This window comes from Podarcis bocagei (assembly GCF_964188305.1).
Source record: "Podarcis bocagei genome assembly, chromosome: 7".
Lineage (NCBI taxonomy): Eukaryota > Metazoa > Chordata > Lepidosauria > Squamata > Lacertidae > Podarcis > Podarcis bocagei.
Genome location: NC_138132.1, coordinates 24,533,076 through 24,556,174, shown reverse-complemented (window position 1 = coordinate 24,556,174; position 23,099 = coordinate 24,533,076). Strand labels below are relative to the sequence as shown.

The window sequence follows — 23,099 nt, the reverse complement described above, 5'->3', positions numbered from 1 at the left end:
AAACCAGGAGCAATCCAAGTGGATTGCAGGGCGGAATGTGTAGCAGAAGCAGAATGCAAGGCAGAATGAACCTAAGGAGTAGCCAAGAGATGAAGTGGGGAAGCAAGAGACGGAGTGCGGAATATCCTCTCATCCCTAAGATGGAGTGTCTGCAATATCTTATCTTGATGGTTGGGCTTTCTTATTATTGGAGCCTGTCCTGCTGCGGCAAATGCCTCCACTTTCCCCTGCCTGCTCTTCAACTCCCCTTCCCTTAAAGGGAATAACTCAGCACAGGAGCAAGATTGCTGCAGCCAGGACCATCTTTCAGTTTTTGTCAAGCCTGCCTGGAAATACACTCTTATGGATCACATCTCTCTATTAATAGCCCCAGCTTTTAGACAGCCTTGGGGAGAGAAAGGCACGAAACTTATGGAACGTGTCAGAAAATGCTGCATGGGGGTAAGAACTGAAGAAGAAGAAAAAATCTCATCTGGCCGTGGGAAGAGCAGCTACTCTCTCAATTCTCCCATCCTTTAGCAGCCAGTGTTATTAATACCCCTAACGAAAATGTGATTGCATCTGGCTGGAGGAAGATGGAAGAAGGGAGCAGCCTGCCATCTAGCCAAAATATTTTTTAAAAAGAGGAAAGTTTACATTATAGTTCCCCCCCGACTTCGATTCCGCTGCAAGAACTTTGCTTTCTCTGAGAAATTCTTTCACTCTTACAGATAGATGTTTTCCACTGAGAGAGATAGCAAGAGGTTCCATTCATACATAGAGCCTCCCACAGAGCAATGAATTCGCGTTGGTGTAGGTCAGAGATCCACACGGGGCAAGTTCCTTTGCTTCTATGTGGCTTAGGTACCAACTGCATTCGTACTACTGAAAATCTTATTTTGGGGAAATGGGAACACACACACACACATATATAATCTATTAAGCAATTGTAATGATGGTAGGGCTAGTATGACAAAGCATCAGCCTCATTCATGATTCTGTAATCTATGGTGTGGGCAGCAAAGCTTCATGCTGGTCTCTGTGCCACAATACAGTCGTACCTTGGATCCCAAATGCCTTGGTACTCAAACGTTTTGGCTCCCAAACCCCCCAAACCTGGAAGTGAGTGTTCCAGTTTGCAAACATTATTTGGAACCTGAACGTCTGACGGAGGTTCTGCATCTTCCAATTGGCTGCAGGAGCTTCCTGCAGCCAATCAGAAGCCGCGCTTTGGTTTCCAAACATTTTGGAAGTCGAATGGACTTCTGGAAAGGATTCTGTTCGACTTCCAAGGTATGACTGTACACCAAACTGCTCTACAAAGAACTTCACTCTCCTTTCCCCAGTGAACACCCTGCTTCTCCCTCTCATAGAATCATAGAGTTGGAAGGGACCTCAGGTTCATCTAGTCCAACCTCCTGCAATGGAGGAATCACAGCTAAAGAATCCCTGACAGATGTACACCCAACCTCTGTTTTAGAACCTCATACGAAGAATACAGTCCACCACCTTCTCAGCTAGTCCATTCCCTTCTCTCCCTCTCCCCACCTCTCATTCTGATAGTAGTTTCAGAATTTTTCAGGTTTCAGCTCAGCTCAGGCTGGACCCAAAGCATAAGACAAGGCTGCTGGATCTTGCCAAGGGCCCATCTATTGCAGCATCCGGCTCTCACATTGTCCAACCAGATACCTGTGAGACTCCTGTAAGCTGGATACAAGAGCAGAGCACTGTGCCTACCTTTGATTCCCAGAAATGCCACGGAGAGTGGAGGTAGATCATGGTCATCAGTGGCTGTTGACAGGGCCTTTGTCGACAGAGTCATGATCAGCCAAAAGGCAAGGGGCAGAATTAGCTTGGAGACGGCGACTGTAGCAGTAGCTCAGGGGCAAATCATTTGCCTCACGTGCAGAATGTTTCAGGTTCAGTCCCTGTCATCTCTAGATAGGGCTGAATGTGTCCTTTCCCTCACATGATGGAGAGTTGCTGCTGGCCAGTGTCAGTGATACTGAGTTAGATGGACCAATGGTCCAACTCAGTAGAAGGCAGTTTCCTGTGTCCTTGGGTTGCTATTGTTCTCCTGAAAGGACACTTTGACGTCACTGCTAGAAACTGAGCCAGATAGCTGCTGGCTTTACATTCCCCCACCTTCCCAAAGGGAAAACAGCCCTTGTTTCTTTAACCCAACATGCCTTAATGCAACTTGAGATCTTGTGTGTGTGTCTGTGTGTGTGTGTGTGTGTGTGTGTGTGTGTGTGTACACGAAGCACAGTCAAACTGAGTTATGTCTGCCAAGCGCTTCCTCCATCTCATTTTAAGAACCAAGCTAGACAGCATGTGAAATGTGTGAATGCATTTTTCATGTATCTGTTTTTTGTGTGTGCATGATGGGGAGGAGCAATGAATCAAGACTGGGATAGCACTGAACAAAAAGGGGAGATTAAACCCTTTCCTCCCATGCCCCTGATGGAAATTGCCCCTCCCCAAAGCTATATTTTTACACTCCAGACGTTTCCACTCATGATCACTTCTCCAAGCCTTCACGGTTGCTAATTCATAGAATCAGAGTTGGAAGCAGCCCTTGAAGGCCATTTGTTCCAACTGCTTGGTTGACGGAGGAAATCCAGAGCAAGAACATCCACAACACATAGCTGTGCAACCTTGGTGGGGTGGGGAAGAGCTGACCACCCCAAGAAGTGAATTGGTTCCACTGCTGAACTGCTTTTACTCTCAATAAGTTAAGAACATAAGAAAGGTCCTGGTGGAAGTTGGAGCCCAACATCTGGAGGGCCTTAGGTTCCCTATCCTTAAGACAGACAGAGAGAAAAAAAACAGTTTTTATTGAATTCAGTGGGACTAATTTTTGAGCAGGGAGAAGGTTGAACAGGCGGCACATGTGACTAGACAGCAGCCTGAGCAAGAGGATGCTATCTTGTCACCTGAAAACAGGCACCACCTCCACAGATTGGAGCAGGTCCACCTGCCCTGGCAGAACACACACTTGCAACCCCAATAGTCTCACAAGATGAGTCTTGCAAGTGTGAGCACCATGCCTCGTAATTGAAAGCTTGGGGTGAAGGGTGAAGAAACTTGTTGGGACATCCTCGTCCCTTCAGTCCACTTCTTCCCCTCCTCCTGAATTGTGGCTCCTGAACATTTTGGCGGCTGCTGCGCCTGTACCATTACTTGGTACTTTCTTTCTTACTTCCAACTAAGAGCCTCTGTCTGCTTGCGTTGAGTGGAAGCCAGGACAGAGCCCTACGTATAACGCCTTGGCTTGAACCTGGGACCTTCTGCATCCAAAGCAGAACACTTCCTCACTGCATGCTCTCCCACTCAGCTATGGTCCATCCATTGATGTGATGACCTACATAACTACAACTCCCATTATCCCTGACCATAGGCCACACTGCCTGCTGTTGTAGTCTACAATACCTGGAGGGGGCCACATTAGTTATCCCTGCTCTACTCAAATAAACAGCATTTTTCTACTTTTGCTTCATCCTCTTGCTTTCCTTTGGTTGTCGGAGCCGTCTCAAAGCCACAGGTTTTTCCTTTCCCCCTTCTTTTTTCTCATTTCAAAAGGAATAAAGAAAAAAGCTAGTTAATAATTAAAACACAGAGAGAGTATGGCAAAAAGCACCAAATGTACCATAGTGATGTCAAAACTTAAAGCAGACATCAATGCTTTGATTCCCCGAGATGTGTGCTTATTGTATAAGCATATTGCGGATAGGTGGAGGGAAGAGTTAGTGGGGAGTTGTTTGCAGATTGGAAATATTTCCTTCTGTGTTTTGACGGATTCCCCCTCCTCTCGCTGCTTGAGATAGCCGAGGTTGAAATGGAGAGAAGAAAAATATCGTGCTATGAGAGATGCATCTACAGGTGTAATAAACCAAGACTGAAAAGCACAAATGTACCCTTATTCAGTGCTTTCCGCCCAAGAAAAATAGGAACTCACCATGAAGTTGTTACAATAAGTTGCCGTTTGACTCGGGACAGCCCTGGACAAGATGCTGGTTTGACAACAGCCTCGTTCAGCACTTGCGGAGGTGCTTAAAAATACGGCAAGCTGTCTTCCTAGCTGATTTGGGGGTCGCCCCTGGTTCTGGTGGAGGTCAAATAAATGCACCCCCGTCTCCCTCATTCTCTTAGATCAGGGGTCAGCAAACTTTTTCAGCCATGAGCCAGTCCACCATCCCTCAGAGCATGTGGTGGGCCGGACTATATTTTGAAAAAATATATATGAACGAATTCCTATGCCCCATAAATAACCCAGAGATGCATTTTAAATAAAAGCACATATTCTACTCACGTAAAAACACCAGGCAGGCCCCACAAATAACCCAGAGATGCATTTTAAATAAAAGGACACATTCTACTCATGTAAAAACACACTGATTCCTGGACCATCTGCGGGCCGGATTTAGAAGGTGATTGGGGTGCATCTGGCCCATGGGCCTTAGGTTGCCTACCCCTGTCTTAGATTCAGGCAGATGGCTGAGACCGCCCTGAAGGGCCTTTGTGCAAACATATGCATGTGCAGTGGCAGAGGTCTGGCTGGAAAGCTTAAAGCCTTCTACTGCTACACGGGAGACAGATTGAAGAAAAGGAAATATGAATTCTGGCTGGTCCTACGCTTTCTCTTGCCCCATTCCTGGCTCACCTCAGACTTCTCTCTACTGACCAGCCCTGATAATGTGTACACAGTGACCTGTGAATAGGCCCCATTGAGCATAGTGGGAGTTACCTTTGAGTAAATGTGCATTGGATCACACCACTGAAACGTGCAACCACTGTAGTTTTTCACAGACATGGCACATCTCCCCTCTAATGAAGAGAAGGTTGGCTGAGCGTAAACCCATCTCGTTCAGCATGGTCTATTTAGACTGGCAGCTATCTTGGCCCTGGACATGCAGAGTTCTCCGACAGCAGGAAGAAGCTGTAGTAGAGCGACAGAGCATCTGCGTTGCATTCAGAAAATCCCTGATATAGTCCTGGGTATCTCCAGGTAGGTCTGGAAGAGAACCAGAAACCTTTGGCTCCTCTTCTCCTTGAACTGTGTCTACCTGAGCTAGTCATTAGAAGCAGTATTGTACCACTTTAAGCAGTCATGGTTTCCTCCAAAGAATCCTGGGAACTGTAGTTTGTGATGAGTGCTTAGAGTTGCTAGGAGGTACAATTTTCAGAGCTGTCTTTCAAGAGGGATTTATTGTTAATTCACCCTGGAAATTGTAGCTCTCTGAGGGGAGTGGGGTGTCCTAGCAACTCTCAGCATCTTAAACAAACTACAGTTCCCAGAATTCTTTGGGGAAGCCATGGCAGGTTAAAGTAGCATGACACTGCTTTAAATGTGCAATTCAGATGGACCCCAAGAACTAGTGCCTGACTGCCCTTCCTCCCTTCCAATCCCTTTTCCTTTTGTGCTGTGTCTTTTACATTATGAGGCTGAGGGCAGAGAATTGACTATCTTATTTATTGCTGTAAGCAACTCTGGGAACCTTTCTGAACTGAAGAGCTGGATAAAAATGCTTTAAATAGAATAAGATTTTTTTTTTAAAAAAAGAGTATATCATTGAATCTTGTAGTAGTAGATTCCCTAAACCTTTCCCTTTTCTTTTAACTGGTCCTGTCTATGCCAACCAGTTTTCTTGGATGACCCTTGAGCTATGGTATGATGCAGGCACCCCCAAACTCGGCCCTCCAGCTTTTTGGGGACTACAACTCCCATCATCCCTAGCTAACAGGATCAGTGGTCAGGGATGATGGGAATTGTAGTCTGAAAACAGCTGGAGGGCCGAGTTTGAGGATGCCTGGTACAATGGGACAGGGGTTGGCTCTCTCTACCATATTCACTTTCTTCTTGCAATGCTTTGAAAGCAAATCAAAACACCATTTACCCCACACGGGCCTCTTTCTCTGGCCCCCACATATGGAAAATGCCTTAGCCCTTTCTTTTCTAGGGAAGATGCTCCAAAACCCTTGATCATCTGGGTTGCCCTGTCTTTTACTCCACCTTTCCGAGCTCTATAGATGGCAAGCAAGGCTGCCTTAGATCCGCCTATGCTATCAGACGACAGACAGAGCAATCAAGAGGGAGGGAGAGCCTGCTGCTTACATAAGAGCATCTTTGACTTCATGGAACATTTGACAATATTTGGCCGCCGTCTAATAATAGGCAGTCAATTGACAATGTCTCACCGGTCAATTGACTGGCGTGCTCAGCACAATTTAAATCCTCCTGCAGCCATGTACTTGCTGGGGGGGGGGTTTCCAAACCATTTTTCCCTCCCCCCCATGCAGGGAACTGCGTCATGCTTCATCAGCCACTGCATGCAATCTGAATAACCTTCTCCCAACTATAATGATCGCCACTGGGAAAGAAATCACATTTCCCTGGCCCTTTGCCAACCAATCCCTGCCTGCCCATCCCCAAGATCATGAAACCATTGCGACTGCAAATGGGGAAACATGGTCATGTTTCCATGTTGTGGGCCATCGAGATGTCTGCATAACCCAGCATCTGTCGTGGCCCATACCTGAATAGGGGGACCGCTGATGATCTCAATAGCCACCGGGCCCTGTCTTTTTCCTTCTGCTTCTCCTCCTTGTTCATCTGTCCTCTCCAGGTGAGTGAGCAGTGAGGGGACCAAGGAGATTGGGCGGGAAGCCAAGGATGTTTCTAAGGGAGTAGAGATGCTGTTCATCCTCTGCAGGAATGGGGGGAACTTTTTCAGCCTTAAAAATGAACCAAGGAATTCCTTCTCCAAACAATGAGTTTAGAAACTAGCCTACTACACAAAGCTAAACACACCCTTCATTGTCCTCCAATTAGACAAACCAGAGGCATGGGAAAGTATGGAGTATAACAGGAGTCACCAACCTTTTGGTGCCAGTTTTGAAATTTTGGGGGACAAGTCACAACATGGCTACCAGAGTGGCCGTGGCATAACACAACACGGCGGCCACTTCTGAAAGAGTGAGGAAAGAGACAAGAGCACAAAATGATGCTGTCTCCACCTAAATGGGAAAGAAGTCTGAGGAAATGTGGGCATGTGTTTAATGTAGGTGGGGTCACTCCAGCGTAAAGGGGAACTGAACAGGAAGAGCAAGCAGCCTCATTGCAGATCTTCAAGGGGCTATTTAGTGAGACCTTTCATGGGTGCCCCAGGTGGTACTGGGAGATATGCTGGTGCTTGTGGGTGCCATATTGACGACGACTCAGGTAGCATTAAGACGGACCACAATATGGCCTCAGGTTGGTTTCCAAAGACGTTTTTAGTCACTGTAATTAAAATGGGCATTTCTGTTCAGCCTGAATATTGACGTGCCTGGTGACGGCAGGAGCCAGTAACAGATTTTGGCACCAGTGTGTATATCTATTTTTCCCCCTATTACACGTTGTTAAATATACCCTTCATTCAACCCAGTCTATTGATTTCAAAGCAACGAGAGTTAATAAAACAGACGGCAGGAGGTAAAAGGAGGGGAGGGTTATGCAGTCACAGACAGCTAGAATGAACTGCTTTCATTCACCCAGCTAGACATCTGCCTTGTTAGTTAAATGTTTAAAGTTCCCTTCTCCCCTCTCACTCTTTCTTTTTCTTTTACACAAAAAGAGCCCCATCAGCAAAGAACGAGTGGAAGTTAGGACGATCACGTATGGTGTTGCTGTGTGTGCGGTTTCTTTGGCTGAATACTCATATTTGTTGATTACCTTCCCTGCTTGAGATGAGAGGTCTGCTTCGTACATCAACTTTATATATGTTAGGGGTAATATAAGCTGAGAGGTTAATGTGTACAAACTGCAGTTGAAATATGCACCTTCCCCAAGGGCTGTTTGTTTGAGATTGCACAAATTGACAGGGAAGTGTGCACAGTTCCCGCCCCATGAATTCATTATGTGCATATTCTCCATGAGGCCTGGTGAATGTGCACAATCACCAGCTACTCTGTACATCAACTAGTCAACTTACGTGTCAGGTAACAGGGCAGCTTTCATCAACCTGGTGCTCCCCAGATGTTTGAGATGACTACTCCCACCAGCCCCAGCCAGCACGGCTGGTTGGAGTTGTTGTCCAAAACATCTGGAGAACATCAGGTTGGTGAAGGTTGTTCTTTCAAGTCCTTATCTCAGCTCTCCTGATACCTCTCTTGCCCCTGCCCAGAATCCCAGGAGGAATTAAACTCCAAGAAGAAGAATTCCAGGAGTCTTTGTGAATGGAGTGATGTGTCTGTTCTATGTTGGCCAACAACCTCAATCCTAGTAGTAGTAGTAGTAGTAGTAATAATAATAATAACAATAATAATGATAATAATAATAATAATAATAATAATAATAATAATAATAATAATGATAATAATAATAATAATATCATCACATGGGGCAGAAGGTGAGGCTCAGTGAGAGGGTGGGCTATGAAGATAATTGAGTTATTCCTCCAGTTAATGATCCAACAGAGAAAAAGAGAGGAAAGCTAACTTGCCTTTGAAACAAGAGCCTTCAAGGTAGCTTGATATACCTGCTCTCAAGATTAATCTATGGTTGGGCTTGCCAAACAGTGGGAGGTTCAGACTAGACAAAAGGAAGCTCTTCTGCACATAGCCCATAGTTAAACTATGGGATTTGCTGCTACAGCATTATTATTATTATTATTATTATTATTATTATTATTATTATTACTACTACTACTACTACTACTACTACTACTTCTCACCATTCACCTTAAAGTCTGAGGGTGGATTGCAATGTTAAAACAAATTGAAAACAGTTGAAAACAACTTAACAACAACAAAAGTGTCAAAAGCCAGGGTAAAGAGGTGCATCTTCAGCATCCTTCGGAACCTGCATAATGAAGGAGCCACAGATACACCTCTGTGGGGAGGGACTTCCACAGTTTAGGGGCCGCCACAGAGAAGGCCATCTCCTGGGCCGTCACCCCCTGAGCTTTTGAGGACAGAAGGACTTCCAAGATAACCCCCTCTGCTGATCTCAGCACCTGAGAAGGATTGTAGGGAAGGAGGTGGTGTTTCAGACATTTGGGGACTGGGTCATTTAGGGCTTTAAACACCAACATGAGCAGCGTAACTCGGAAATCAATTGGCAACCAGTGCAGCCGTTTTAAAACAGGGGTTATATGAGGTCTAAATCGACCCCAGCCAGCATTTTGGACCAACTGAAGTGTCAGGCTTAAGGGAATCCGATCCCTCCCACGGTGGCAGCCAAGAAGCAGATAACAAAAAGAGTTCTTACCAAGTCTTTATTCAATATTCATGGATGGAGAACGTTGAGGTGCCATCCCTCTCCTATTATACATCATCCCTGTGTCAGCTGATTTGTGCTTTCTGGCTTTGAGCTTTCTGCTCTCCTCCTCTCAGTGCTTGCCTGGATCTGGGAGGGGAGGGTCAGAAATGCTTTCTAAAGACACTGAGTCTGTCAGCGGTCTCTCCCCTGGTGCTGCTTCTTCTTCCTCCTGTTCCTCTCCCAATATTTCCCAGCTTCTCCCCTCTGTAGCCTCTGAACTTTGCCCTTCTGCAAACCACTGTTGTAAATCTATACTGTCCCCCTCTTCTCGGGAAGGTTCCGGAGGAGAGGGGTGGTGATCCTCCCCATTCCTCCCCAGTGTCATGGTCCAGTTCACGGGCGATCAAAGTCCTGGCAGGGGACGTCAGGACAGGGGGCAAGATGGCGGGGTGGGAGCAGGAACAGGGGTCCAGAAGCCAGGAGTCCGGAAGCCAAGAGTCTAAGGGTCAGAGAGCTGGGAGTCAAGAAGCCAAGGGTCCGAGGGTCAGGAAGCAAGGAGGCACAAAGTCAGGGGTCCGAGGATCAAGAAGCAAGGGGTCAAGAAGCTGAGGTTCAAGGATCAGGAAGCAAGAAGCCAAACGCAGCAAGGCAGGGAGTGTGTTTCTGTGGCAAAGAGCTGAAGGGAAAATGCTGACCTTATATCCCTTCCCAGCTCTTGCCACCAGGTGCTGTGAGTTACCAATCGGCCTCTCCTGTGAGGCCGCACCTTGCCTCTTCAGAACAAACTTAGGAAGGTCTCAGTCCTGCAAAGTCCTATTAGTCACAGGGCCTGGCTCCTGCACGCACACCTGACACCCAGCTCAGTCCCTGACATGAAGTTTCTGATTCACCTTCAAGGGCAGCCCCACACAGAGCGCATTGAAATCCAGCCTGGAAGTCGCCAGAGCATGGAGCACAGTCGACATGCCATCTTCGTCCAAAAAGCGGCTGTAGCTGGCAAATCAGACGGAGCTGAATAAAGGCACTGCTATAGCATGTCATGATGGCTATCCAACTTGGATGGCTTTAAAATGGGATTAGGCAAATTCTTGGCAGACAAGGCTATCAATGGCTACTAGTCACAATGGAGATATGTTACCTCTAGGATCGGATGAAACATGGACTTTGGGAATCACAAGCAGGAGAGGGCTATTTTGCTCTTGTCTTCCTTGGCAGCAGGTCCACAGAGGCATCTGGCTGGCTACTGCAGAAACAGAAGGCTGGATTGGAAAGGCCTTTGGTCTAATCCAGCAGGGTTGTTGTAATGCCTTGTTCCTGGGATCTCCCTGTGGCTTTTTCTTTTTTGGGGTGTGTGAAATGGGCTGTTATTTTTTAGAGCCAATTCAGCTGGTTTTTATGACTCTCGGATTTTCCCCATGAATAAGTTAAGATCGCTTAGTCCTCCAAGTATCATTTGATTTAGTTAGGGGAGTTCCTTCACTTCCCAAGTGGAAAAAGAAAGGAGTTTGTTTTTGAAAGGAAATCTGGAAAGATAAAGAGAGCGGCAAGAATAGACACTACATTGGAGACCGCTGCAGGCTGGTAAGGATGGGCAAATCTGTTAATTATGGTTTCTCGAGGTTTCTCATTTTTCCAATCTTAAATTCATTTCTCCACATCAGAGAGATTTTTTTTTAAGCCCTCATGAAAATTCAGCCACACTTTGGTCAAACATCTCCTAATATTCACATACAGTGGTACCTCGGGTTACAAACACCTTGGGTTACAGACTCCACTAACCCGGAAGTAGTACCTTGGGTTAAGAACTTTACCTCAGGATGAGAACAGAAATCGTGCGCCAGTGGCACAGCGGCAGTGGGAGGCCCCATTAGCTAAAGTGGTACCTCAGGTTAAGAACAGTTTCAGGTTAAGAACAGACCTCTGGAACGAATTAAGTTCATAACCAGAGGTACCACTGTATATGTATGACATTTTGCCTAAAACACCTTTTTGCAAAGCGGTTTTTCTGAATATAAGGCCTGCTTGCATGCCATTCTTACTAGTACATGTATATTTATACATGCTTTATCCCCTAGCAGATGCATTTATGCTCCCATTACTTGGCTGGAGAACTTAATTGCAAAATTCAAAGAAGTGTGAAGGATGATGGTGTAAGTGCAAATTAGATAGGTTTGCCTTTAAATGCAATATGAATTTCTCCTACATTTCTGCGGGATGGTGAGGTTAACCCTCAAGCCAACAACTGTGTCTGAGCAGGGCCAGTACAAGACATTTTGCTGCCTGAGGCAGAGCAGCAAATTCCAGCCCCTGCTCAAGTCCTGGTGCATAGTGGGTGGTCAAATATATTTTGGACCCAAGGCAGAAAATCTTACATGCATTTATCCCTCTCCCTGTCATGACAAATACAATGGTAATATGTTAAACATCAAGCAATTTTCTGCCCTTTCATGGCATCCAAATTCAGCTGCCTGAAATGGGCATCTCACTCTGCCTAATGATAGGGTCGGCCCCACCAGAGACACTTTTGCCTTCCTTGACATCTCAGTATATGGGCATCTCATAGTGGGCTAAACTCCTGCTTCCAATAAGCGACAAATAAGAAGCCACAGAAGAACCCCTCAAGGCTCAGAAAGGTGGAACTTATTAAGACCAGCTCTGTGGTTAGAGCTACACATCACATGCGTAGTTCAGGTGCGAGGTGAAGCCGAGTGCAGCATTCCTTTACTGGACATGCCAGTGGTGGGTGGGGCCAGAGACAAAAGTGGGAGGAGCAGGAGGGTAGTCTTTGTCTTGGTACAATTCCACACACTCCTTTCTTTCCTGCATTCAGGCAAGCAGGAGGCACAATCAGAGTTCATGGACATATTCCAGCCGGGCAAAAACACTCAAGGAGGGAGCAAGGAGGGGGCAGGGAGGGGTAGTGGCCTGGGGAAGAGGGTATGGCTTGGGAAGAGTTCCAAGGGCATGGCAGAGAGTCATGGAGGGCCATGTCTGGGCAGGTGGTCCCCAATTACTGGTGTAGTGATTCAATCCTTTTGCTGGCCTTTCTCTACAATGCAGCTACCGAGACTATAATCTAAAGTGGAATATGGGCAGGGAGAAAGGCTTCGCCACTCCTTCCCCCTTCTCGGCTGAAAATCCTCACTTTTATCCCTTGTGGGGTACAGCCTCCACCCCCACCCCCCACATCTGAGCCAGGATCTTTCATCAGCCCCACTTCTCCCCCAAGCAACCCTGCTTGAGTCTGAGGTGTCTCTTTTCTACCTGCTTTCCTGGGTTTATCTGTATAATTTAGATAATTCCCTGCACAATTTCTCATCAGAGCCATTGATGCGGAGATTGAGCTGCCAGGGTGGGAAAGGAAGAAGAGGTAGCTGTGGTGTGTGGGTGTGTGGATGATGACATCCTTTGCACAAGAGATGAGAGAACCTCCCTGGCCACCCCGGCCCATAAATGGACTGATCCTGCCTTTGAAAGTGGCTCTCTGCATCCAAGACTCTCTGCCAGGCTGGATAAGATGCTGCCTGTTGTCTTGGTGCCTCTGTAGAGCTGGCCGGTTGCCTTTTTCTTTTGCTTGCTCCCTTTCTCTCCCTCCCTCTCCTTCTCTCTTTTCCATTTCAAGGCGACGGGGAGCTCCCTCTTTTATCACTCCTTCCTTTCCCTTTGCCAGCTCCTAGTTATCTTGGCTCCCCTGCATCTGTATCTAATGAACACCACTCACATATCTGCGCCACAGCTGGTTTGATTTCATGTGCCGGCTTGTCACACTGTTGGTTTGCGTATTACACAATTGCCGCGCGCCTTCCTTGAAGACTTGCCCACTCGGCTCGCCCTCCTCCACCTCCTCTCTGTTTTCTTCTCCTTCTAGCTATTTCTTTCTTCAGTATGTGTAAATAGACTGTGTCCTCTACCTTCTTAACACCACACTGAAAATCTGGACAAGCATCATTACTTGGGGAGAGAGAGGGAGAGGAGGGAAAAAAGAAACATTAACAATAATGGGCTGTTCTGTTTCTTCCCCTTATCCTTGTCTATAAGGAAGAAAAGCTTGGAAAACTAGCCTTGCCCAGCCAGATGTACTCCTGCCTACACATCACAGTATCGGGGCTTTTCTGTCTCCAATAACCCTCTAGTAGCTTTCCCCAACCTGGTGCTCTCCGGTGGTTCTTGAACTCCAAATCCCATCATCCATGACCTTTGGCCATGCTGGCTGGGGCTGATGGGAGCTGGAGTCCAACAACATCTGGAGGTCATGAGGATATGGAAAGCTGGTCTATACTGACTGATGGGGCCTCGCCAAGCTTTCAGACTGGGGCTAGCAACTTCCCTGCCCTACTGGGAGATGAAGAGGAAGCCTATAACTTGTGCATGTCAGATGTGGACTGACTGGGGACTGTGCCAGGACAGGGGCTAGCAAATAGAAGACAAGCCTGACCAGCCTTCTGCAACGGAATGGCCATAGAGCATGAGGATGGTCATTTTAGGGTCCAGGTGTAGAAAGCAAGAACCCAAACAGATCATACTAAGCTGCCTTATACTGGGCATATAATTTGTTCATCTAGCCCAGGGCTGGGGAACCTGTGACCTTCCCAATGCTCTAGGACTAAAACTCCCATCATCCCTAAGTATTGACCATGATGGGAATTGGAGTCCAACAGCATTTGGATGGGCCACAACTCTGATCTAGCTTAAGATTGTCTACTTCATCTGGTGGGGCCTCAGGCAGAGCTATTTCCCCATCACCTGGCCCCTTTAACAAAGGGGTGGGGGACCTGTGGCCCGCCAGGTATTGTTGAACTCCATCTCCCACCAGTCCCAGTCAGCATGGCCAATGGCCAAGGATGTTGGGCGTCCTAGTCTGCTGACACAGGTTCCCCAGCCCTGTTTTAACTGCACATGCTCAGGGAGGAGGAGGAGGAGGAGGAGGAGGAGGAGGAGGAGGAGGAAGAAGAAGAAGAAGAAGAAGAAGAAGAAGAAGAAGAAGAAGAAGAAGAAGAGGAGGAGTTTGGATTTGATATCCCACTTTATCACTACTCTAAGGAGTCTCATAGTGGCTAACATTCTCCTTTCCCTTCCTCCCCCACAACAAACACTCTGTAAGGTGAGTGAGGCTGAGAGACTTCAGAGAAGTGTGACTAGCCCAAGGTCACCCAGCAGCTGTATGTGGAGGAACGGAGACGCGAACCCGGTTCACCAGATTACGAGTCTACCACTCTTAACCACTACACCACACTGGCTGGAGCCTTGACCCTGGAGCCTTGGCATGCAAAGCAGGTGTTCTGCCACTGAGCTGTGGCCCTTCCCAAATCACGAGAACTCAGGGATGTCCCATGAAGCTGAATGCTGGAAGATTCAGGACAGATAAAAGAAAGGACTTCTTCACACAGTGCGTACTTACATGGAACTTGCTGGCACAGGAGGCAGTGATAACCAACGACTTATATGGCTGTAAAAGAGGATTGGACAAATTCACGAAGAGGGTTGTCAAGCCATGATGGCTATCATCCTCCAGCCCAGCCTCCACAGTTGGAATGCTTCTGAAAACCAGTTGCTGGAAACCACATGCAGGGAGCATGTTTGCGCTCGGGTCATGCTTAAGGGTTTCCTACAGGCATCTGGTGGGCCAGTGTGAGAACAGGATGCTGGACTAGATGGGCCTGATCCTGCAGGGTCATATTATGTTCATAAATCATAAGACACCAGATGGGATTCTTGCTTCCAAATTATGCTAAGAACCTCTTTAAGTCTCTGCGGACTCACGAGTGACTTCCATAGCATGAATGCTAAAATCAGTCAGTTTCCAACTGAACATACATTATGGCTAGGGACATACAGTGGTACCTTGGGTTACAGATGCTTCAGGTTACAGACTCCGCTAACCCAGAAATAGTACCTCAGGTTAAGAACTTTGCTTCAGGATGAGAACAGAAATCGCGCAGCAGCGGCGTGACGGCAGTGGGAGGCCCCATTAGCTAAAGTGGTGTTTCAGATTAAGAACAGTTTCAGGTTAAGAACGGCCCTCCAGAACGAATTAAGTTCTTAACCCGAGGTACCACTGTAGTCTCCAAGTGGGATTCTTGCTTCCCAATTACGTTAAGAACCTCTTTAAGTCTCTGCATGCTCACGAATGACTTCCATAGCATGAATGCTAAATTCAGCCAGTTTCCAACTGAAGATACATTATGGCTAGGGACATAGTCTCCAATTGTCCCTATTTTCCAGGGACTGTCCTGCAGTTAAGAAAGCCATACCGGCTTCTGATTTGATTGTGGAATGCCCCTACTTCCCCCACCAGTGCTGGTGCTGCCAAATTCGGGGGGAAGGATGAGCCACCGCTTGCTTTTAGTGGCAGTGGCAGCTGCGAGGCAGCATCCCGTTGCCTCTCCATGGCTGCCACTGCTGACCTCCTCTCTTGGGCAGCTCGTAGCAGCTTCTGGAGAGCGGTTGAGGAAGAGAAGAGGCTGCCTTTGCCAAGGCCCAGACTCACATGACACACCGGCTCTTGGGGGCAGGCAGAAGGCAGGGCTACCCTGGGCAGGCAGAAAGGGGGAGCAGAGGGCAATTTATTTATTTATTTGAAATGCTTTGTGCATCTGCCTCTAATCTGGCCCCTTTCTAAAATTTATTCACTGGTGCATGTTTTTCTTTTTGTACATCGACCAAAGAATAAATTTAAATAAAACAGGAATTAAGGCTGTGTGTTTTTCAGGACAGTGGAGCTTGCGTGTTTTGTGTCCCTTGGTGAAGTGATGGTGGCACTTAGCCTTCTTCTGATAGGAAGCACTCTTTTTTGGGGGGGGTTGAGAGAACAAAAAATGGGGGTCAAGGAGGCTCAGTTGCAGGGGGAATGAGAAGGGGGAAGATAAATGTTCCCTTTTCATCTGTGGAATATTGGAGGGTATGTAGGAATGCTCTATATTTTAAAGCAAACTTAGAAGTCAGAGCACCAGGAGATTTTTGGGCGTGGGGACACAGAGGGGTCAAAGTGTATTTCTAGGTGGGAGAGTTGTTGCCCACAAGATCTTTGAAAGAAAAAAAATAGCAGTATATTTTAATGGCAGGAGTCCAGCAATTGGAGGAGGGAAGGAGGGAAAGCTCCTTGTTTGGGAAGTCACTTGCCTCCTTGCCTCTCCTCTGGTGCCAACCACAGAACTGAGCTCATTTTCACCTTCCAGATCAGAATGCAATTAGACTTCAGATATTTCACTTCTCTATTTTTTTGCAATACATTCCTCTACTCAAACAACATATCAAAATGTGTAAAAAAAGAAATGTATTTTAGGATAATATATGTTTGAGAAATGCATCATTTGAGACATTATAAATCTGTATTTTGTGAATTATAATCTCCCCCCCCCCCATGGACCACTGGAAAATTGCCGAGGGTCTCAGCAGACCACTTAATGATTTTCCTGCCTGTTGTAGCAATTGTAATTCCAAAGAATTCAGTTTATTACAATAAAATACAACATATGAAACAAAGGAAGGAATAAAGATACCGTGAAAAATTAATACGAATAGTCAATGTGCTGTCTCGAGTCTTCAAACACACCACTGAATAGACCTTGTGGATCATTGGTCCAAGGATCGCTCAAAAAAACAAACAAACCAGAGTTATATAGTCTACAATTTTATATAGATTTAAATATATGTTTAAAATGGTGGTGCTCGCAAAGTGTTTGAAGCTGTATCTGTACTAAGAACCCCACCCTGTGTTCCATGTCCTTCTTGCTCTAATGCAGATTTCTAATTCTGTAGAATTAAGTGCTGATCCATCACCACCACACAAGGTTCCTTAGTTTAACTACGTGCTGTTGGAAGAAATACTGTACCTTTGTTTCCTGGATTAGATGGACTTTTAATGTGACTGAACAGAGCCCTGCTTGTACTTAGCTATATTATCATTTCTCTGTGCCACCCTTGTCACCCAAGGAGACATCAAGGCAACACTTGCGGGGGTTTTGAGCAGTCTCCCCTCCAACAGCTGGCCAGACCTGCACCCACTCAGCTTCAGCAAGATCACCGCATCCGGGACCTTCAGACCATGCCCTGAGACAGCATCTATAGCCCTGCATTGAAAACCCTCTTTGTCCTCTGCTCCTCCAGCAATGCATCTCCACAACCTTTTCCATGCCGCAGGGTTTTCCGGTGGTGGCAGAGCAGAAGTGGAACCTGTTGCGTGGCGAAAGCAAAGTCAGACGTCCGCTCTCTTCCCATGTGGGGAAGTGGTCTAGACGTGCATCGATCTCTGACTTCACCCTAAAATGACTCCAGGATGCATTTTATCCTAGGCATGAAAGAGCAGAGCAGCTATGAGGGAAAGCGCTGCTGCATTCAGGTCCTGCTTGCAAGCTTCCCATAGCACAGTGATGGCCAAACTTGGCCCTTCCTCCAGCTGTTTTGGGACTACAACTCCCATCACCCCTAGCTAACAGGACCAGTGGTCAGGGATGATGGGAACTGTAGTCCCAAAACAGCTGGAGGGCCAAGTTTGGCCATCACTGCCATAGTGGGATCTGACTGGCCGCTGTGAGAACAGGATGCTAGATTTTGCTCAATCCAACAGGGCTCGTCTTATGTCTGCTCAGAGGTTTGCCCCACTGAATTAAAAACAACAACAACTTGATTCTCCTCTCTCTGTCTTAGAGAGGGAGGATCTGTGGCCCACCAGATGTTTTTTCCGACTCCAGCGCCCACTGTCTTCGACCCAGGCTGGGATTAATCTAATTCATTTCTCCCTCTCTTACTTAATTATTAAATTTATTATGCCGCCCTTCATCCCAAGATCCCAGGCTGGTTCTTCCTCTTTTCCCCCGCTTCTGATGTGCTCATGCATTTCCCTCACTCAAACAGAGCCCAGGGCCATCTACAGACCATAGGATAATGGCAAAACGACATCAGCGATGAAAACAAATACATAACTAATCGATTGATAGATTAACACACAAACCAAACCCATAAATCTGCACTTACGGTCATTCAGGACATTACCACGCCAAATACAAAGGGGTTAGGGCAGTGGTACCCAACCTTTCTTTGGCCATGCCCCACCTAAGCATCTCTACAATCCGGATGCCCCACCCCCCACCCAGTGACATATAATTCTTATTATTCAAAAAGCGAATTCCTGTTCATGTGGAGGAAGCCTAACAGGCCATTCACTGTTAATAACTCATTCTCGAATTGCCCCTCCCTTAAAAACCAAATTGCTCCCCTGTGGGGTGTGAGCGCCACGCTGGGAACCACAGGGTGTGCATGAACAGAAATGAATAACTGTTGTTGGAAACCATAGTTGGAGGGGGTGCTCGAATCCTGCTTATGGGTTTCCTACAGGTATCTGGTTGGCCACTGTGAGAACAGGACTCCTTTGGTTCCAGTTACAGATAGGTAGCCGTGTTGGTCTGCCACAGTCAAAATAAAAAAATTCCTTCCTGTAGCACCTTAAAGACCAACTAAGTTAGTTCTTGGTATGAGCTTTCGTGTGCATGCACACTTCTTCAGATACACTGAAACAGAAGTTGCCAGATCCTTCTATATAGTGAGAAGGTGGGGAGGGGTATTACTCAGAAGGGTGGTGGGAATGGGAGATTGGCAGATAGCTGAGATGAGCCTGTTGACGACTCTTAACGACTGTAATAGGTCTTACAGGAAAAGGCAAGGGGTGAGAAGGTGAGAAATGGCTTAGTCATGTATAATGAGATAAGAATCCAATGTCTCTGTTCAGACCAGGTCTCTCCATTGTTTTAAGTTTGGTAATGAGTTGCAATTCAGCAGCTTCTCTTTCCAGTCTATTTCTGAAATTCCTTTGTAGTAAAACAGCTACTTTGAGATCTTGTATAGAATGTCCTGGGAGATTGAAGTGTCCTTTGGCTTAGGGTCTGATCCTGCAGAGCTCTTCTTCTATTCTCAATATAAGTTGCTGCCCTATTTATTCTCTCCCTCCCCCCCTCTCTCTCTCTCACACACACAGGCGCGCGCTTGCCTTATAGATACGTAGATAACAGCGGCTCCGAATTGCATTCCTGCTTTGCGCCCCCCGACCCCCCTCGCTTGCTCTTCTGCCTGCCCTTCCCCACTTCGACCAGCAGGCGGCATCCTCTGCCTTTCCAATCCTGGCCTTCGCCTCCCGTTCAGAGCCGTCGTTTCTCTCCTCCTCTCTCTCTCCCCCCCTGCACTTTTTTCTTCTCTTCCCTTCCCTGGAAGCCTGACGTCAGTTCGGTGCTGCTCACCCCCCCTTCTCTCTCTCTCTCTCTCTTTTTTGGGGACGAAGGTTTTCGGTTCCAATCAGGCTCCTGCTATTTCAGCTGGAACTGGGGGAATCAATGGCTTCTCTCGGCAACTTTCCGGCGCGCCTCTGAGAAAAAGCTTCTGCTGAGCTTTGGCAGAAGAATAATTCTTTTTTTTTAATTATTTAAAGAGAGGAAGAGGAGCAGGGGAAGAAAAGAGAGAAGGGAGTGAGGGACGCCAAGAAGCTTGGAAGAGAGAGGGAAAAAAGAACTTTTTTGGAGGGTGGCTTTCTGCTCTCGTACAACATGCAGAACACCCGGGCTTTGATCTTCATGTTAACCTTCCAGATCTGCTCTTTGGAGACCGAGACGCCTACAGGTCAGCACCCCGAGACCCTCGAACCCTTCCTCCCCGCAGCCCCCTTCTCCGCCCCGCTCGCCCCCTCCGGCCGCCGCCGCGTTTCGCAGCCTGTTTTCTTGGAGAGTTTGGCTAGGCGCTTCGCGGGAGCTTTGCGCGCATTACTTGCGTTGCTCAACTTGTGCTTTCGCTCTCCTCCCTCGCTGCTTTGCCTGCCTGCCTGCCTGCCTGCCTTCTCCCGCTAACTTCGGAGGCGTCTCCCAAGGAACGAGCCGGCGGGTTCTCAGCGCTTGGGAGGCGGCGGCAAACCGGAGTTTGAAACGGACCTGTTTGCCTGGTGGCGCATTTCCTCGTCGGCGTTCGTGGTCCAGGGAAGAGGGTGGCGGGCTGCTGTTGTTTTTGGAGAGCTGGGGCAGGCGGGCGGGCGTTGTGTGTGTTTAAATTCCTGCTCGGGAAGAGGCTGTAAAACGAGCCACCGGGAAAACTTCCTCCCCTTTCCCTGCCTGCGCTCGCTTTCGGTCCTGCCTAAAGTGATTTAAGGTCCCCGAGAGCTCCGGATTGGGCTGACTAGAGAAGGCACTGGGGCTAAGGGGAGTTCAGCGCAACCCTCAATCTAAACCCCCTCCTCAAATATCCCGGGCATCTCCCCCAACTCCTTTTAAACTGCGGCAGATCTGACGCTTTTCAGCTATCCCAGATGATATATTTTGGAGACCTTTGGGGTTTGGCTTGAATCTGCGTTTCCTCGGTCCCTTTCCCCCTTTTTTGTCCACTTTCTCGTCGTCGTCGTCGGTTGACCGTGCAACCCTAAGTGCGTCTACTCGGAAGTAAGCCCCATTGAATTCAGCGGGGCTTACTCCCACGTAGGAGTGTGTAGAATCGCAGCCTGAGACTTGTGTGTTGCCGAAGGCTTGCAAACGTGTTTCTGGGGAAATAAGGCGGAAGGACCGGTTAGCTGTCTCCCTCATTTCGCTTCCGAATACATATGTTTGTATGTGCATGATTTGAAAAGAGGATACAAGCCAGAGACCACACTCTTTGTCCTGTCCGGTGATGAAGATGAATATGAAGATGATGAAGTACTTTATGGTTGAAACTCTCTGAAAAGGGGTTTTCAGGAGATATTGCTTTGGCTCACAGTTCAAGAGGGGCGCCCAAACATTTACCCATCTCCTTGCAATAAGTCCTGGGATGCCCCCTTTAGAGGATTGTGTGGCGCCGGGACCCCTTTAAAGTATCGCCACCTTAAGGGATCCCCTGGGGTGTCCAACATACCCCGAGGGTCTTGTGCCTTTTGGGGGTACTTCTCTCCCCCTAACCCTGCATGTTGTCCTGACTGTACTTCGCAAGGAGAGAGGTTCCAGGGGCGAGAGGAAGGTGGCCGGATAATATGCTTGCTCGATTTGCCTTTATATCCGGAAGGGAGAACCGTTTCCTTAGAGTAAGACACCAGCAAATGGGCCAACTTTTGACTTTCCCCAGTCACTGCTTTTACTGCAAAGCTTGTAAAAGGCAGTAGAAAGTGTGACTCTCTCTATGTGTGTTGTGTTGAGAAAGCAAAGGCTGGCTTTTATTTTCCTTGGCATTTTTTAAAATAAATAAAATAAACAGCTGGAGAAATGTCTTTGACACATCAGACTTACTTAGCATGGACTAGGAATAGATCTGCGTTCAGCACAGATGACTTCCTGTGCTGTTGAGCTGTGAGCAACCACTTCAAACTTGCCTTTATTTGCTAGGAATAGATCTGTGTTCTCCATAGACGACTTGCTGTGTTATTGACCTGTGAGCATCCACAATCTTTCTCCCCCCCCCCCACGAGAGTCACATCCCTCCTTTAAACCAACACATCACAGAAGGGAACAAAAGAGACCGCTAAGCATTTTTCTTAAAATGTCAAACAGTTAATATTTTTAATGGCACCTCTACTTTTTTAATAAAAAAATCCCATCCCAATATTGCCATCTCAACACCTGACTTGCATGCCGCCTTTGAAAATATATTGCTTCCAATGAAACCTTTATGAGACCAAGAGCTGTAGGTTATGGAGAGTTGTTTTTCCTTTCCCCAAAGTGCTACATTCTAAGCCTAGTGTTGTGGTTTCTTTTTAATTCCACTTTGCAGGAATTTTTGGCGATGGTTCACCGACTGAGGTTTCTGTTATGCTTGACGATCCAGTACATTTGTGAACCATGTCTGGAAACCTACAAACATCAGTTGACCTGATCGTGGTTGTCGCTGGGGGAGCAACCTGCCCCCACCCCCATAGCAACAACCCCCTGCTTGCTGTGTTCTGGAAACACTTGCTTCCTAAGTCATATCTGGTTTGGCTGGGTCTGCCCCCCCCCAACTGCTTGCATAAATGCACAGTGCTCCGCGTCTGCTTTCAAGCATTCTTAAAGTTTAAAAAGCTGCCCCTGCGATTTGAAACCAACACCGGTTCTAGTGACAGATGACTGAAGGGTTGATAGGCTACGTGCAAAAGTCTTCAATGGGTTTAATGTGCAATCGGTCCTTCGGGCATCAAGGGATGTTGAGAAGGTGGGACGCCGGGTGGAGGTTTCTCTCGGGTCCTTTCTGCTTCTCATTACCGGCAGTATCAGGGAGGAGAGTTCCTCCAGATGGAATGAATGGCTCTGGAATGCTCTTGGGGGTGGGGGCACACATGCCTTATTATTATTGCCTAGCCTTTTCCCAGCCGCGGCATGTGGGGTACAAGAGAAGTGAGCTTTTTGCCATCAAGGTGGGAGTTGGTGCGTGGAAGACCTCAGGATCCTCCAGATCTTAGCCCCTCACCCACCGCTTAGAGGGGAAGGACTTCAAATGCCCTGGCCATGTGGATTTCTCTTCACAGAGTGCTAATTACATCAACATAACATAATAAGCACGGTGTTCCTTCTAGCACAGTTGCTAAAGTGTGTGTGGGATGGTTGACACTGCAAGTTTGAAATCAGTTCTCTTGGGGGCAGTGGGAACTTGCCTCTGTAAGTTAAGGCACAGTTATGGGGCTGGGGCAGGCCTTGCATAGGGAACCCCCCCCCCGGCAGTATCTAAAGCAAGGGCGTGGAACCTGTGTTCTGCCCCCTCCCCTTGATTTCTTGGAATCCCATTGGCATGGCCAGTAGCCAGAGATGTGATGGGAGTCGCAACCCCCCCCCCCAAAAGAATATTGTTAAGGGATGATATGTTTTGACACGGGGGATGCCTCCTGCTGTCGGAGAGGAAGAGAAAGCAATGTTTTCGCAGAGCTCCATGCTGAAAGCCCTGTCTCCCAGTTCTTGAGCAACTTGGCATT

At 47.4% G+C, this 23,099-nt stretch overlaps 1 protein-coding gene across 7 annotated transcripts in view; it reads left to right on the top strand.

Annotated features, from left to right (window-relative positions):
• The first annotated feature begins 19,461 nt into the window (after positions 1–19,461).
• The window catches only part of PTPRU (protein tyrosine phosphatase receptor type U), a 378,319-nt gene continuing 374,681 nt past the window's right edge, over positions 19,462–23,099 (top strand). For 5 of the 7 annotated variants that reach the window (XM_081201868.1, XM_081201867.1, XM_081201866.1 and 2 more), the window contains exon 1: positions 19,463–19,825. In XM_081201868.1, coding sequence (XP_081057994.1) covers positions 19,753–19,825 — 73 coding nt within the window. In that variant the 5' untranslated portion in view covers positions 19,463–19,752. Of the gene's footprint in view, positions 19,826–23,099 lie in introns of all 7 variants that reach the window. The other 2 variants (XM_081201863.1, XM_081201862.1) reach the window with 1 other exon arrangement.